General features: G+C 32.1%; 1 protein-coding gene across 1 annotated transcript in view; it reads right to left on the bottom strand.

Annotated features, from left to right (window-relative positions):
- The window catches only part of LOC129752265 (uncharacterized), a 33,422-nt gene extending 17,839 nt beyond the window's left edge, over positions 1 to 15,583 (bottom strand). The window contains exons 1-3 of the mRNA XM_055748052.1: positions 14,279 to 15,583; positions 13,413 to 14,209; positions 13,048 to 13,216 (exon numbers count right to left, since the gene is read on the bottom strand). Of these exons, the coding sequence (XP_055604027.1) occupies positions 13,048 to 13,216; positions 13,413 to 14,209; positions 14,279 to 15,583 (2,271 nt within the window). The remainder of the gene's footprint in view (positions 1 to 13,047; positions 13,217 to 13,412; positions 14,210 to 14,278) is intronic.
- Positions 15,584 to 16,622: the final 1,039 nt, after the last annotated feature.

Genomic DNA, 16,622 nt, shown 5'->3' with positions numbered 1-16,622 from the left:
TTGCTACTAGAATTAGAAAAAAAATCCTTGTACCCATTATTCTATTACTAATCACTTTGATTATAAAAATTCGCTAATGTCATTACAACTTTTATGATAATATCAAATATTCTTCAAGAAACTAGTTAAACCTCGATTTTATTTTTTTGTTTATTGTTTGTTTGTTTCTTCACATCCCTAGGGGTTTTGATAAATTACACAATTAACATTTTTTATTTTAAAATCATCTTTTGATTGCTTTGGATGCTCTTGATCTAAATATGCAATGAATTTTTGTTTGCAAAGAGCTTTTGCTTTTAACATAACTTTTAAAAATAAGTCAAAATCATTTATGTAATTTCTGACTTTTTTGACAACAAATTTTAAAATGAGAGTAAGTTTTTACCAAATTGAATTAAAGATAGTATTTTCAAGCAAAAGTCAAACCGTTTAACAGGCTTTAACTGATTTTTACTTTAACTTATAAACTCCATATCATCAAATCAATCATTAAAAAATAGGCATTTAAATGCTGTTCCTTTGAGTTTTTAATTAAAATCCATAGATACTTTTTTTAAGGTTCGACGTTTTAATTAAAAAAAAACATTCTAAAATGTCAAAAAACCTATTTTTTATCTTAATATTTTTTTAAATATTTTTGATACCTTTGTCTCTATTTTTCAATTCTGAATATTTGTGATCAGAAAACATAATCTTTTTCCAGTCTCAAATCTATATTTCAAATAAGAAAAACATAGTTCTTACCTTTTGTAAATAAGAGGACCTATTTTTTCAACTAACCTTTAAAAATATCTTCAGAGCGTAAAATATTCAACTATAAATCTGCGCTTGATTGTTTTGATATTTTCTTTATTTTTTTCAACATAATAAATTGGTTTAACAATTATGTGTTTTGAAAAATTCCGTTCAAAATGGAGCTTATTTTTCTAATCGAGACTTCGTATTTCAAATCCTGAACAAATATTTTTTCGAATTCATATTACGTTTAACAGTGGAATTTTTTAATCAACCCTTATTTTTTAAATGTAGAAAAGAAATGTAAATTAAGATGATTAGAAATTTTAAAATTGATAGTGTTGAGTAAAATCAATTGGATAAACCGACTTGAAAACTAAAAGCTGACTTTGTATCAATTTATCATCCTTCATTGAATCAAGGATTCATATCTTGTTTAGTTATTTCTGAGATACAATGCTTTCAAAAAATAAAAAAATCCCAATTTTAAAAATATTAATAGCAAAAAATTTACGGGTTTGAGTGTATTTCTAATTTGTCAAATTTTCAGGGAAAAAGGGGAAAAACAAAGAAAAAGGTAGACAGTAAGCTTTCACAAAAAGCACGCAAAAACGATTTAGTTGTAAGAAGGATAATCCAATGTTTAAGTACTTTTATATAAAAAGTTTACGAATTAAATCGTAATTTTAGAAAATTGGTCCTAAACCTAAAAATTCAGCTAAGTTCGCTTCCATCGATGATAAATATCTTTGAGTTTGTATAACAGTCTGGTAGAAAAACTTAGTTGATTTGAGCATAAAATAAGGTTTTCTTAGGAGAGCCTTTAATTTCAAAAAAAAAAACTTTTTCTATACTCCCATCAAACAATCTCAATCTTCCAAACGTTTTTACAGATTCAAAGATTTTAATCTTTTCTGAAAATAAATCAAATTAACTTTAAATTACTAAAATAGATTAAAGAAGCAAAATTTATACTATTGGTTTCTGAAATTTTGGCGACTGACGGCTTTGATTTTCTCGCAATCCTTAATGTGTTGATAGTGTTAAAAATACTCCCAAAAAATTATAGAACTTTCTGCAGATTCTTAAGGTGAAGATCTGGTAGTACATGTTTTTTTAACAGCAAAAATGTTTCATAAAGAATAAATTTCATAATGAAAATCCTGTGGATCATTTTTTTATATAATTTGGATTTTTTTGTATAAAACAAAACTTAGGAAATAAACTCAAATTCTACTTTTTATTTGTGACTTTAAGCTGAATTGTTTGTACAAACTAGTTTTGATCGGAAATTTGAAATCTGGAAATTGAATTGACATGCAATCTAAATTTCATGATCTCTCGACTTCCTCAACAACTTATGTTGATTGTTTAATTTATTGACTAGCTAAATCTTTTTTTGAATTTTGAATCTGCATTCTGAATCAGAATTTTGAACCTGAATTCAAAAATAAAGCTTTGAATATGTATCCGAATTTCTATACGATTTCTGAAATGAACAATAGAATAGTTTCCTGAATCTTAATTAGAGTTCAGAATTTTTTGAGTCAAGGTCAAGCCCTCATTCATGAATCTATTATTTTTATTCTTTAGTTCAGGTTTTATCTAAATTCACTATTTAAATTTTTAACTTTTACATACTTTTAATATGAATGTCAAATGATGAATCTGAATCTAAGATTTAAATTTTGGATTACTTTTTCCAAGCATTAAATGTTTGAATTTTGTGTAAGATTAAAGTTTAAGAACTTCGAACTTAAATATAAAAGAAATTTTTCTCTTTTTCATATTCGAAAAACTATTATCAAAATATTGAAAACATGATTCGAATTTGATATGAAATGCAAAACAAAATTTAATCCAGGATTTCAATACAGGTTTTCATTTAAAATTTCTTTTGATTATTCGAACTGAAAATCAAGAAAACTAAACTGGATACAGAATCCGAAATACGAAAAAAGAAATACAAATTTAGTAATGGGAATTATGGAAACAGAACCTTCTGAAATAGGTTGAATTTAACTTGGAAGTTAAAATTCATAATCAAATTTTTATGAATCAATTAGAAAATTTTGAATAAATGTTGAAAAAATTTGAACTTGAAATGGATTTTTGGGGTTTTGGCATGAGTTGATGGTCTCGATTGTTACTCTTGATAAACCTTACTCTATAATCATAATTTGATTTCAAATTACATATTTTTTATATACAGAAGAATACCTCGCTTGCTTTTTTGGATCTTCATGGGGGGTTTAACCCCCAAAACCCCCCACGTTCCTACGGCCATGTTTTTATATCATAGAAAAAAAACTCAGCGCTCCAAAATCAGTCAAAATAAGCTCTTTACTTCTATGTACCTCGGAAAATGTGAATTTTTTTGCTTTGCGTTATTTCAATTTTACCTAACAATTTTTAATCAATGTTTTTTTTTCTGACGGGATTTGCTATGTTTATTAAGATTAGATTTTTTTTTAAATCTGATGTTGAATTTTATCCTTTCTTTTTAAATGGATTCATTTTTATGGTCGAAGCTTTATATTCTGGTTTTATCCAATGTTTGAAATCGCACTCGTTTTCTGGTGTTTCGGAAATAAATATTGATTTCAAATTTGCAAATTAGACTGCTTCAAATTCATTTTCTAGCAAATTTTCAGTTTAGAATAAGGCACATAATTTAGAATGATTCATTAATTGCTTCTCGGAAGTAGCATTGATTTGAATCATTGATTCTAATTTTTTTTTTTGAGTTTGTGTGATGAGCAAGAGTAGGAAAATGGTTTTAGAAAACATTTTTTATATTTTTGTGCATTTTAGTTATTGTTATTTTTTTCAATCTAATTTTGAATTTTGAAAACCCCCGATCTCAGATTATCAGCTCTTGTTTTGATAATATGGCGTTGATAAGGCGTTTCGAAATTGATCGATTTTGAGTAAAGTCCATCATTGATAACTGATGAACTATTATTTATTATCCCCTATTCAATCAAGGATTCAGATGTTTCCTCAATATTAAAGATTCAGAGGTGCATAGCTTTAAAAAATTAAATTAAAGTATTTTTACAAATTTATTTAAATAACAAAACATCTATTTTTGACACCACTTAAGAAAGTCTTTAAGTATATGATATTAAGGATTTTAATTAATTAAAAAACTTTGTTGAAGGCTGCAAACGATTGAACTTATGGTTTAAGAAATACAGTGAAAACCCATTTTATCACCCCCATGATGAATTTTAGAGTGATAAATCGGGGAGAGTGATAAAATCTGGAGATTTTGAAAACATTATTTTTATCCGTCATTATCTAATAATTACTACAAAAAACGTATATTATCCCAATAAGACAGTGTAGAGGTTTTGTAGTAGATATTCCCTTTTTTGACATATTACTAGTTATAGGTCTTTTTTACATCAAAACATCATACAATATTGGTTTTACGCATCTTTTAACACCTTGTTTCGACCGGTATTATCTGAAAAATTAAATGGTTCAAATCCTAATGATCTGATTATTTCTTTTGGTTATTATTTACTAAAGATAAGATTCAAAGCTTCCGTTCAAATCAAAATAAAAAAAATAATGAGCCTGTCACATATTTTGCCTCTAAAATGCCTGGATGACTCGAATGATTTTCCAAATCTGATTCCTCTAGGACTTCGTACCAGCAGTACGCAAATTTTCAGCCGAAATGTCTATTCCTCCTAAAGCTGTGTTGTTACTGGATAATTGCTCAGCACATCATGATGAGGAATGATGAGCTAAAAAGCGATGATGGTTTGATAATGTTTTTTAATGCCTCCAAATGTGACTACAGTGATTCAACCCATGGACCAGAATGTCATTCAGAACTGTAAACTAAAATATCGTCAAAAACTTTTGCTACATGTCATGGCTCGCGAAATCGATATCGGTCAAAGCTTGAAGAGCATAACGTTGAGGGATTTATGTTTCTGGATGCACGATGCTTGGAGTGAAATAAAGCGTACAGTAATGCAGAAGTCATGGAAGAAAATTGGAATTATTTAAAATAACAAACTCGTTCACGAAAATGGGGTTCCCTTGATCCATTTGATTGATGTAAACAACCGCGATGAAACTATTTTGCCACAGGACCCTGAGGAAAGATATGCAAGTAAAGCTTTTACGGATGAAGAAATTCTGAACATGACGCTGGATGATCAGTCAGCATTAATCGAGCCCTTGAATCATTGGAGCCATTAAAAATTTCGGATGTAGAACCAGACTCAGAATCAGCGGCATCTACCCCAAATGATTCGTGTGAAATTTCATTAAACATAATTGATTTTGAAGCTGTACGTAAGTTGGACAACATAGTTGATTTGGCTGATGCTTCAGATCTCTCTATAGATGATGTCACATTCTTGCAACGTATCAGAGAGATTGCTTTGAAGAAAGCTCAATCAAATAAAACACAGCTTTAAGATTACTTGAATATGATGTTTTTACCATTATATTTAGTTAAAATTGTATTCAAAAACTTTGATTAACAAAAAACCTGTTTAAAACTGGACTTTTTTTTTGTAAAAATCTTGATACGTCCCTGATTAATCATCTTCACTTTCAATATCGATGTAATCATCCATCAGTTTTGTCCCTTCTGAATGATTTCAACCTCAAGATGTTCTACGGAAATGAAAAAAGGTGATATTTAGTATTTTTGCGTTGAATAAAAAATGATGACAAAATCGGGTGAAAAAATGAGACAAAATCGGGGGTAGACAAAATCGGGGGCAGACAAAATCGGTGTGTGACAAAATCGGGTTTTCACTGTATTTAAGATTTAATTTGGGCTCAATTTTTCTTGAAAATTTCGTAAAATTGTCGTATGTTGTAATATTGGGAAAAAATAAACAATAATTGCTATAAATTTTATCACAGAAATCAAAATAACTCGGGAGATTCGGGAAAGTTGATGATGTTAACGCATATTGAGATAATTATTTTTACACATTTTTGTACTTGTCTGTTTAATAAAATATTTTTAGAAGTTTTTAGATTCATAACCATTTTAAAAAGTAAAAAATCAACTTGAGAAACATTTCTATTTTTTAAAGTTGAAATATACTTTCAAATTTCAACTTTGATCTTCCTTTCAGAAAAAATCTATTTTGTGGAAAAATCCGTAATATTTGTGCTTTCAAATGAAATCCAATTTTTTTTTAATGACGTGTTTACATTCGGAAATCGTTGGAAATGCATTCAAATTAAATTTAATCTGCTATCATTCTGACAAGCAATAAAAATGAAACCGCGTTTATTTTAGTTACCACTTCCGGTTAAATTCCTGTCTGCAAAATTCGAATGCAAGGGAAAATATGCAAAAAAAAAACACATAAGTTTCAATTTTCAGCCCAAATACTCCCAAGTTTTTTTAGTATGACGATGGATTACAAAATGAAACTCTGCATGTTATTGACATTTACTCGAGCTGCATAACAGTTTTCAAATGTAACTGGATGATTCATCCAGTGGATGAATGCACTTCCAGGAATTTAATACCGGGTAGCTCACAATTCACACCAACTGTTTTTTTTCTTGTTTTGCTGGAAAATGAGAGACAATATTCTAAAATTTTGATATTCCAAATCGAATTTGTATAACTGACGCAGTCACAGTTTTTTTTTCTTAGAATTTCGATAAATTCTAAGGAATTTTTCCGTTTTTGCAGATCTACTTTTTTGAAAGCGATTCCTTTTCGGAAACGATAGCTTCCAACGTTGATTGGTTGTACAACTCCATTGAGGATATTTTTTTCTATCTACATTATCGAGCATCCTTAATGCTCTCGTTTTATCATCACTCGAATATCATCAACCTGGCAAACGAGATGGAATCCTGAGAACCATCAAATTAATCATCATTTGCCTTGCAATAGACGAAAGACGACGTGGTTCAATTGCGACTTCAGCAAACCACAGCAAAAGATGGTGGCACATTCTTATCGAAGAATCTGATAGCAACGATCATCATTTATTCCAATCAGCAATCATCGATCGATTCCGAAGTAAAATGCTTAAAGAAAAAAAATTCAAAATCAGTTTCGCTAGTGGATTTGAAAACTTAAAAAACAATTTTCTTTTTTTTTTTATTTCTGAAAGTTTTTACAATTCTGACTAACAATCTATTACAGGTTTGAATGTAAAAAAATCGTTCCACGATTACTTTGAGAATGTTCCGGATACTTTTTTCACATCCACCCACAGATTTCACACTTCATGCGGAAGTAACAAACTTTTTTTCACCAAAAGAAGGAAGACGACGACGCCTTCTCAATTTATCTCAATCAGAGTGGCGAATTTTTTGTTCCCCATCTCGATTGGTGCACGTTCTCGCAGATTCCATCAACTGATGATGCTCACGCTTCTGAATAGACCAATGCCAATGACCGTCAGCCAGTCCAGTCAGTCGTCGTTCGGTTAGCTAGAGTGGAAAAAATGCGACGGAAAAATCGCGATCAATGAACGTGTTAGATGGTTTAAAAAGATGGGGTCACAAGATTTGAATTTTCTTTGACTTGAGCTCGATAACGAGCTGGTAATCTTAGCGCAATTCAATGGGATCTCTTTGATATTACCTTGAATCTGTCGAAACGGGAAAAAAATACGGAAAATACGACTGTTGATGCATGTTTCAGTTGAATATATTGAACAAGGGAGTTTATCAATTTTTTTTTTCAAATTTAATTCCGTAATTTTTATTTCAATGATATTAAATCTGTGAATATAAAATATTATGACTTCAATTTTTATATTGACACAATGACTATCAGAAAGTTTGAAATAAGGTCTAACAGGCAAAGGGATAAAGTAATGAAAATTATCGATATTGAGTTGATAATACAAAACGATTTTTCATTCTTCAAACTATATTTAAGGTGGTTGGAGCTAAAAGGGTATAAGTGCATAAAATAAGCTTCCTGAGCAGACTTTGATGCCAGAATCGATAGAAAACGGTAACCAGCAAGAGCTATCAATGCCAAACTGATAGCATAATTTAGTGTCGCATGTTTCCCGATTTCAAAATAATGCTTCATTAAATATTTTGAAATTTTATGCTAAACTTATACCTCCATAAGGCATTGGGAACCAAATGAAAGCATTATTTTGTTTTGTTTTTTCCAAGATAATAAAACAAGGCATCATTAACGTTTCATTCAAACGATAGAGCAGTAAAATGCGGTCAAAATGATAGCATGATTAGGTATTCAAATTTCTGTTTTGAAAAATCAGCTTTATTCAGGTATTCAAATTTAAATTTTTCGGTACACAGACAGCAAATTTGTTCACTTGTTATATTATCAAATCGATAAGAAATGAATAATTAAAATCAATCCAACCATTTTGGTTTCACTAACCGTTTTTTTATACCCTGATTAGCCAACCTTTTCAACGGATTTTTGAGGTCACAAAAATGCCAAAATTTGGTTCTTTTGAACACCAAAAAGTGACATCATTATGCCACATAAAATCCTATTAAAACTTTGGCTAAACCAGGCATCATTAAAGTGACAGTTAAACCTACACTTGGGATCGAGGCATCCTTATATAAAAGATAGAACCAAACTTTGGCATTGTACCACCTTTATTCAGGCAAATTGTTATCAAATTTTACTTTCGCGGCGGGATTGCAAAATTAGCTATAATTTTGTCATAAAAATCTGCTCGGTTAGTCCGACCTGGTTGCCCGGATTTCCTTTAAAAAAAAGTCCGGTTTTGCCCAGATTTATTCACTTTATTTGTCAAATGAAACAAATAAAGACAAACTGTATCTTAATTTTTTATAATGATGCGTTCAAAAAAAAAAACTTAATTTTTTTCAAGTTTTTTTTCTTGACTTTTGTTGAGTTATTCATAGGATTTGACAAAAATGGACCGGATATTCCTCGGATTTATCCGGCCCGGATACGTGCTGGAAAAAATTCTGAAAACCCTAGAATAAAAGCTTATTTTGAGTATACAAATTGTTTTGTGAGGCCATTTTCCCATATATTTTATGAACATTTCAATGTTTTCTAATGAACGTAAAAGTATGTGAATAAATTAAAATGTATTTCGATTTAAACTAAATGTTTAGAACGTAAACTTTGAAATCGAATGCTTGGGTTTTACAAAGCTTTTAGATAAAATGGCCCATATTTACCCAGTCCGGAGAAGTGCTGAAATCTATCTGGTAAGCTAAGAAATTAAAAATTTCCAATGACAAAAATGACAATAATGGCAAAAATTACAAAAATGACAAAAAAAGACAAAAATAACAAAAATGAAAAAAAAATTAAAAATGAAAAAAATGACAAAATTAACAAAAATGACAAAAATAACAAAAATGACAAAAATGACAAAAATGACAAAAATGACAAAAATGACAAAAATGACAAAAATGACAAAAATGACAAAAATGACAAAAATGACAAAAATGACAAAAATGACAAAAATGACAAAAATGACAAAAATGACAAAAATGACAAAAATGACAAAAATGACAAAAATGACAAAAATGACAAAAATGACAAAAATGACAAAAATGACAAAAATGACAAAAATGACAAAAATGACAAAAATGACAAAAATGACAAAAATGACAAAAATGACAAAAATTACAAAAATGACAAAAATGACAAAAATGACAAAAATGACAAAAATGACAAAAATGACAAAAATGACAAAAATGACAAAAATGACAAAAATGACAAAAATGACAAAAATGACAAAAATGACAAAAATGACAAAAATGACAAAAATGACAAAAATGACAAAAATGACAAAAATGACAAAAATGACAAAAATGACAAAAATGACAAAAATGACAAAAATGACAAAAATGACAAAAATGACAAAAATGACAAAAATGACAAAAATGACAAAAATGACAAAAATGACAAAAATGACAAAAATGACAAAAATGACAAAAATGACAAAAATGACAAAAATGACAAAAATGACAAAAATGACAAAAATGACAAAAATGACAAAAATGACAAAAATGACAAAAATGACAAAAATGACAAAAATGACAAAAATGACAAAAATGACAAAAATGACAAAAATGACAAAAATGACAAAAATGACAAAAATGACAAAAATGACAAAAATGACAAAAATGACAAAAATGACAAAAATGACAAAAATGACAAAAATGACAAAAATGACAAAAATGACAAAAATGACAAAAATGACAAAAATAACAAAAATGACAAAAATGACAAAAATGACAAAAATGACAAAAATGACAAAAATGACAAAAATGACAAAAATGACAAAAATGACAAAAATGACAAAAATGACAAAAATGACAAAAATGACAAAAATGACAAAAATGACAAAAATGACAAAAATGACAAAAATGACAAAAATGACAAAAATGACAAAAATGACAAAAATGACAAAAATGACAAAAATGAAAAAAATGACAAAAATGACAAAAATGACAAAAATGACAAAAATGACAAAAATGACAAAAATGACAAAAATGACAAAAATGACAAAAATGACAAAAATGACAAAAATGACAAAAATGACAAAAATGACAAAAATGACAAAAATGACAAAAATGACAAAAATGACAAAAATGACAAAAATGACAAAAATGACAAAAATGACAAAAATGACAAAAATGACAAAAATGACAAAAATGACAAAAATGACAAAAATGGCAAAAATGACAAAAATGACAAAAATGACAAAAATGACAAAAATGACAAAAATGACAAAAATGACAAAAATGACAAAAATGACAAAAATGACAAAAATGACAAAAATGACAAAAATGACAAAAATGACAAAAATGACAAAAATGACAAAAATGACAAAAATGACAAAAATGACAAAAATGACAAAAATGACAAAAATGACAAAAATGACAAAAATGACAAAAATGACAAAAATGACAAAAATGACAAAAATGACAAAAATGACAAAAATGACAAAAATGACAAAAATGACAAAAATGACAAAAATGACAAAAATGGCAAAAATGACAAAAATGACAAAAATGACAAAAATGACAAAAATGACAAAAATGACAAAAATGACAAAAATGACAAAATTGACAAAAATGACAAAAATGACAAAAATGACAAAAATGACAAAAATGACAAAAATGACAAAAATGACAAAAATGACAAAAATGACAAAAATGACAAAAATGACAAAAATGACAAAAATGACAAAAATGACAAAAATGACAAAAATGACAAAAATGACAAAAATGACAAAAATGACAAAAATGACAAAAATGACAAAAATGACAAAAATGACAAAAATGACAAAAATGACAAAAATGACAAAAATGACAAAAATGACAAAAATGACAAAAATGACAAAAATGACAAAAATGACAAAAATGACAAAAATGACAAAAATGACAAAAATGACAAAAATGACAAAAATGACAAAAATGACAAAAATGACAAAAATGACAAAAATGACAAAAATGACAAAAATGACAAAAATGACAAAAATGACAAAAATGACAAAAATGACAAAAATGACAAAAATGACAAAAATGACAAAAATGACAAAAATGACAAAAATGACAAAAATGACAAAAATGACAAAAATGACAAAAATGACAAAAATGACAAAAATGACAAAAATGACAAAAATGACAAAAATGACAAAAATGACAAAAATGACAAAAAAGACAAAAATGACAAAAATGACAAAAATGACAAAAATGACAAAAAAGACAAAAATGACAAAAATGACAAAAATGACAAAAATGACAAAAATGACAAAAATGACAAAAATGACAAAAATGACAAAAATGACAAAAATGACAAAAATGACAAAAATGACAAAAATGACAAAAATGACAAAAATGACAAAAATGACAAAAATGACAAAAATGACAAAAATGACAAAAATGACAAAAATGACAAAAAACGACAAAAATGACAAAAATGACAAAATGACAAAATGACAAAAATGACAAAAATGACAAAAATGACAAAAATGACAAAAATGACAAAAATGACAAAAATGACAAAAATGACAAAAATGACAAAAATGACAAAAATGACAAAAATGATAAAAATGACAAAAATGACAAAAATGACAAAAATGACAAAAATGACAAAAATGACAAAAATGACAAAAATGACAAAAATGACAAAAATGACAAAAATGACAAAAATGACAAAAATGACAAAAATGACAAAAATGACAAAAATGACAAAAATGACAAAAATGACAAAAATGACAAAAATGACAAAAATGACAAAAATGACAAAAATGACAAAAATGACAAAAATGACAAAAATGACAAAAATGACAAAAATGACAAAAATGACAAAAATGACAAAAATGACAAAAATGACAAAAATGACAAAAATGACAAAAATGACAAAAATGACAAAAATGACAAAAATGACAAAAATGACAAAAATGACAAAAATGACAAAAATGACAAAAATGACAAAAATGACAAAAATGACAAAAATGACAAAAATGACAAAATTGACAAAAATGACAAAAATGACAAAAATGACAAAAATGACAAAAATGACAAAAATGACAAAAATGACAAAAATGACAAAAATGACAAAAATGACAAAAATGACAAAAATGACAAAAATGACAAAAATGACAAAAATGACAAAAATGACAAAAATGACTGTTGCAGTTTGTAGCTGATTTATTCACAGGATTCGGATAGCACGGAGAAGCGCGTCTTGGTTTTAAACACTTTTATTATGTCTTCAACTGTTAGGTAACTTTATTAGATATTCAACGATAACTTCACTTGGGTTTTTGACTTAGACTTTATTGTCGATATGAGGAGCTATGTCCGTTCACTTTGATGGTTTCTTTCTACTGACTCGTCAGCTGATCGCTCGTCGATCAGCTGTGTGGATTGAGAGAGCGACAAAATAAGAGCACATTGCCGCTGCTTTTGTCGTGACGTTACAATGAGACTCAGATATTAGCATGGTTCCAATTTTGCGTTAACATTACCGGCCCCCTTGATATGCCTAGCATTATCAACGGAGTTCAAACTTCACTACTTTTACAGCTGTTTCGTTAATAATATGATACGACGCTCGTTACAAAATAAGAAAGTTTTTTGATTTTCCGCTGAACTTTTTCAGAGCCTCGCTCGACATTGTCTTCTTCTTCAGAGTGGACTGTATATTTTCCTCTTCAACGTGGCTGTGGTTGTGGGTTGTAGCCTGTGCGCTCGAACATAATTGTGGATGCGATCGAAGACACTGCTGATCATGGTACCGGCGTCAAAGCCCCATCAACTCTGGAATCAGATGAGAAGGGCTTTTTTACTCAATTAAAAATTACTTACTAACGACTTCCCTGAAGCGGTGGCCTCGAGCCACCGCGAGCGCAATATGCGCCGATGCTGCTGCGATGCTCGGTGATGGTGATCTTGAACGACGACTGCGATGTGGAATGTAATGGGAAAATGGCGATGAACAACGGGTGTATCCAGATCCGGTGGTTGGCACGACTTCCTGAGCGAGGTAGCGTGCCCTTAGGGATGATGTGGTTTGCTTATGGATCTGGTAGACTTCGACTCTTCATGGGTGGACTCTTCAATACGGACGGTCAGCGACCGCCGTGGGCGCGGTAGACATTAACTGGACTGCGGGGGCCAAAATACCCCCGCAGGCGCGGCCTATGCGCCTCGACGGAGAGGAATTCTAATACCCTCTTTTTGATGGTGCGAGATTGTCCCGAATTAGAAGCAAACAGTTTCCCGAAACTGGCTTAGATTTAATAGCATAATCAGTGCGAATGTGATGACCACAGCCAGACCCTGGTTTGAGCAACTTCTTCTTGTGCGTGACATCATACTCGAGTTTAGTTCGTTGAACATGAAATTCTTTAGGAACCTTTCCAGAAACTATCCAGCCCAGATGTGTGTTTTGCAGTGTTGGCCCAACATCATTTAACTTGTGTCGTCCTTCCAACAGTAAATCATAGAACACCTCTGCTCCAAGAATAAGATCGATACTGCCAGGATTTTGAAAATTAGGATCTGCAATGTTGAGTCCAGCAGGAATATTCCAACTTCCGATGTCGATCTTTTTTCCAGGAAGATCAGATGTGACTTTTGGGAGAACGTTAAATTTCAATTTAGAACGAAAGTTGGAATAGCGTGAACGTATCGATGCCAAAACAGACTGGATGGAACAGGTATTTGATTGCCCAATGCCTTCGACTGGAAGATATTGTTGACGACGATGAAACTTCAAAGATTGAGCAATCTTTTCAGTCATGAAGCACAATTGCGATCCTGAATCCAACAAAGCTCTAGCTGGAATGGTATTCCCATCTCCATCCTCAATCATTACTACTGCTGTAGTAAGCAGGACTGTATTGGAAAAGGTCTTAGGATTTGTGGGGGTTATAGAACTGTGGCTAGTGGAAGGATAGTCTGTGGCATTTGAGGATAGAAGGTTATCCATGCTTTGGCTTGGGTTGTGTGAAATTTGTGTCTGGTTCTGGAGAGTGGAATGAGGGAAATCATGGTAGGTTACTTCTAATTGGTTCTGTGGTGGCTGTTAACTCACGTCCGGATTGACTTGCTGTGGAACGCGTAACTGCTCTGAACAGAATTGTGATATTGGAGGACCTGCGTGCAGGAGGGTGTGATGGCCTCTTCCGCAACTCTGACAGGACCCCTTAATACAAAATCTTGCGATATGACCTGGCGAAAGACAATTAAGGCACAAAGATCTCTTCTTGACCAACTCGACACGATCAGAGACTTTCATCTCCGCAAACTTAGCACACTTAAACACTGAGTGCATAGACTCCTCACAAAACGGACAGGAAAACTTTTGCTGAGCACCAGTGTGACTTACTGTCTGAAAACGAGTGTGAATTCTCTGCTCCTGTGGGCTTGAATTTCCTAACGAGATGTTTCGAAGCACCATGCATCTTGACTTCAGGAATTCAATCAATTGTCGATACGTTGGAACCTCCTTCGAGTTGTGGTGGCATTCCCAGTGGTGCAGAGTAGCGGAATCCAAAAGCTGACACACCATATGCTGGAGAATCGTGGACATCCCCTCTGTTTGCACATCAACCTTCTGGAGCATCATTAGCGTTGTCTCGAATATCTTCACTACGCGGTTGAGTTCCTCATAAGATTCTTCTTTCATGGAATTGACAGCAAATAATACGTCGAGGTATGACTTAACTAGAAGCTTTTTGTTCTCATATGAACCTTGAAGAGTTTGCCATGCGATATGATAGTTGGCCGATGTCAAATCTATAGATGCTATTTCTGTTAACGCATCACCTATCAACGACGTTCGCAGGTATGCAAACTTGTCAATCTCTGACAAGTGAGAATTGTTGTGGATCATGCTGATGAAGGTATCTCGAAATGTGATCCAATCTGGCAATCTTCCACTGAATGTTGGTAGTTTTAATTCGGGGAGTTTGACTCTGGGCTTTGAATCTACCGCTGCAGATGGTTTTGGAGATTGAGCACTGACACCGCAATCTCCTTGGGCTGCTTCTAGCACTCCCAAACTGTGTTTTATTTCGAAGAAACGATTCTCAAAGTCTTTGATGATGCGAATGTTGACCTCTTCACGCTCGCTGATTCTCATTGCACGATCAATGGCTGCTTGCTCTCCGTCGCAATCTAAGCCAACCCTCATATCTGCATCGTCGGTTATCACCTCAATGTTTTCTCGCACTCGAATAAACTTGTCGTACAACTCATCCAACTTCTGCATACGGTACTTTAAGGATACAAAATCTCGCTCGGCTTGGTACTCGTTCACGAAATCTTGAATGTTGTCCATCAAACTTCTCAAGTTCCTCTCCTGTTTTACCAGGAGTCGTAAGTCATCTCGAGACATGGCAGTTATCCGGGCACGCACAACCACAAGATAATCTTAACACCACTGCACTGCACGGTATCACAAATCCACAGAACAGTACGGTAAACGGTAATGTTTCGCGGTTGACAAACGAGCCACCAACAGAATGTTTGATGATAAACTTATTTATGTAACCAACTCTCACAGAACGATTAACCCAGCATGCACAGTTACCTTTTTTTTAAATTTGGTTCCAGCAGCCTGATTCTCAAAGCAGGTCTGCACCACAGACTTACCTGAGCACACAGTACTTATCCTTTTGATTTTTGAACTAAGAATAGCTGATCCAAAAACTGCGTAGAACTGCTTCAAAACTGGCTCAATTTCGATTTTTTCACACTGTTCCCAATTTTACTGTCCCTTGGGGAAGGGGAAGGGGAAGTGTCACTCAACCCGTGGGGGGGGGGGGGGTAGTGGTTCTTCGACCAAAACTCCTCACTTCACTTCAGTACGTTGTAGGAGACTGGATGCAACACTTTACGCGATTTTCATCCACTTTATTGGTACCCAATTGAGGGGAGGGGGTGGTTCGGTCCCAGGGGAGGTTCCCAGTTCACTTGGGATTAACACCAACAGCACCACACACAAACGTTGTACCATAAAAATGCTCCAACAGAGCGAAAATCGCACAACTTCACCTTTGTACTCCGCTTGCTCAAGATGGGGGGAGAGGAAGCCCGAAAGGGAGGGAGACCCACAAATAGCAACTGACTGTAGCACCCAACTCCACCTCGCACTTGTGCACCACAGGTACACTCAAAATCCACTTTTTTAAGGTGTGAATTTTTTGCTATTAATCAGCAAATCGAGCTTCAGGGGTGAGAGGGGGGGTGAGGTACTGGTCCACTATATCCACTTGGGGAAGGAGAAATGGTTCGTCTGAACTATCCAAACGATTCCCTAACACCATACACAACAACCGACACGATAGCCACAAAATGACGACTTAACTTCGCTTGGCTTCCCTATATTCGATGTCTTAGCTTGGTTGCACACAATAGCCGTTGGGTGTTCTTTT

This window comes from Uranotaenia lowii, chromosome 3 (assembly GCF_029784155.1).
Source record: "Uranotaenia lowii strain MFRU-FL chromosome 3, ASM2978415v1, whole genome shotgun sequence".
Classification (NCBI taxonomy): Eukaryota; Metazoa; Arthropoda; class Insecta; order Diptera; family Culicidae; genus Uranotaenia; species Uranotaenia lowii.
The sequence above is the reverse complement of the archived record's forward strand: the minus strand, read 5'-3'. Positions and strand labels throughout refer to the sequence as shown.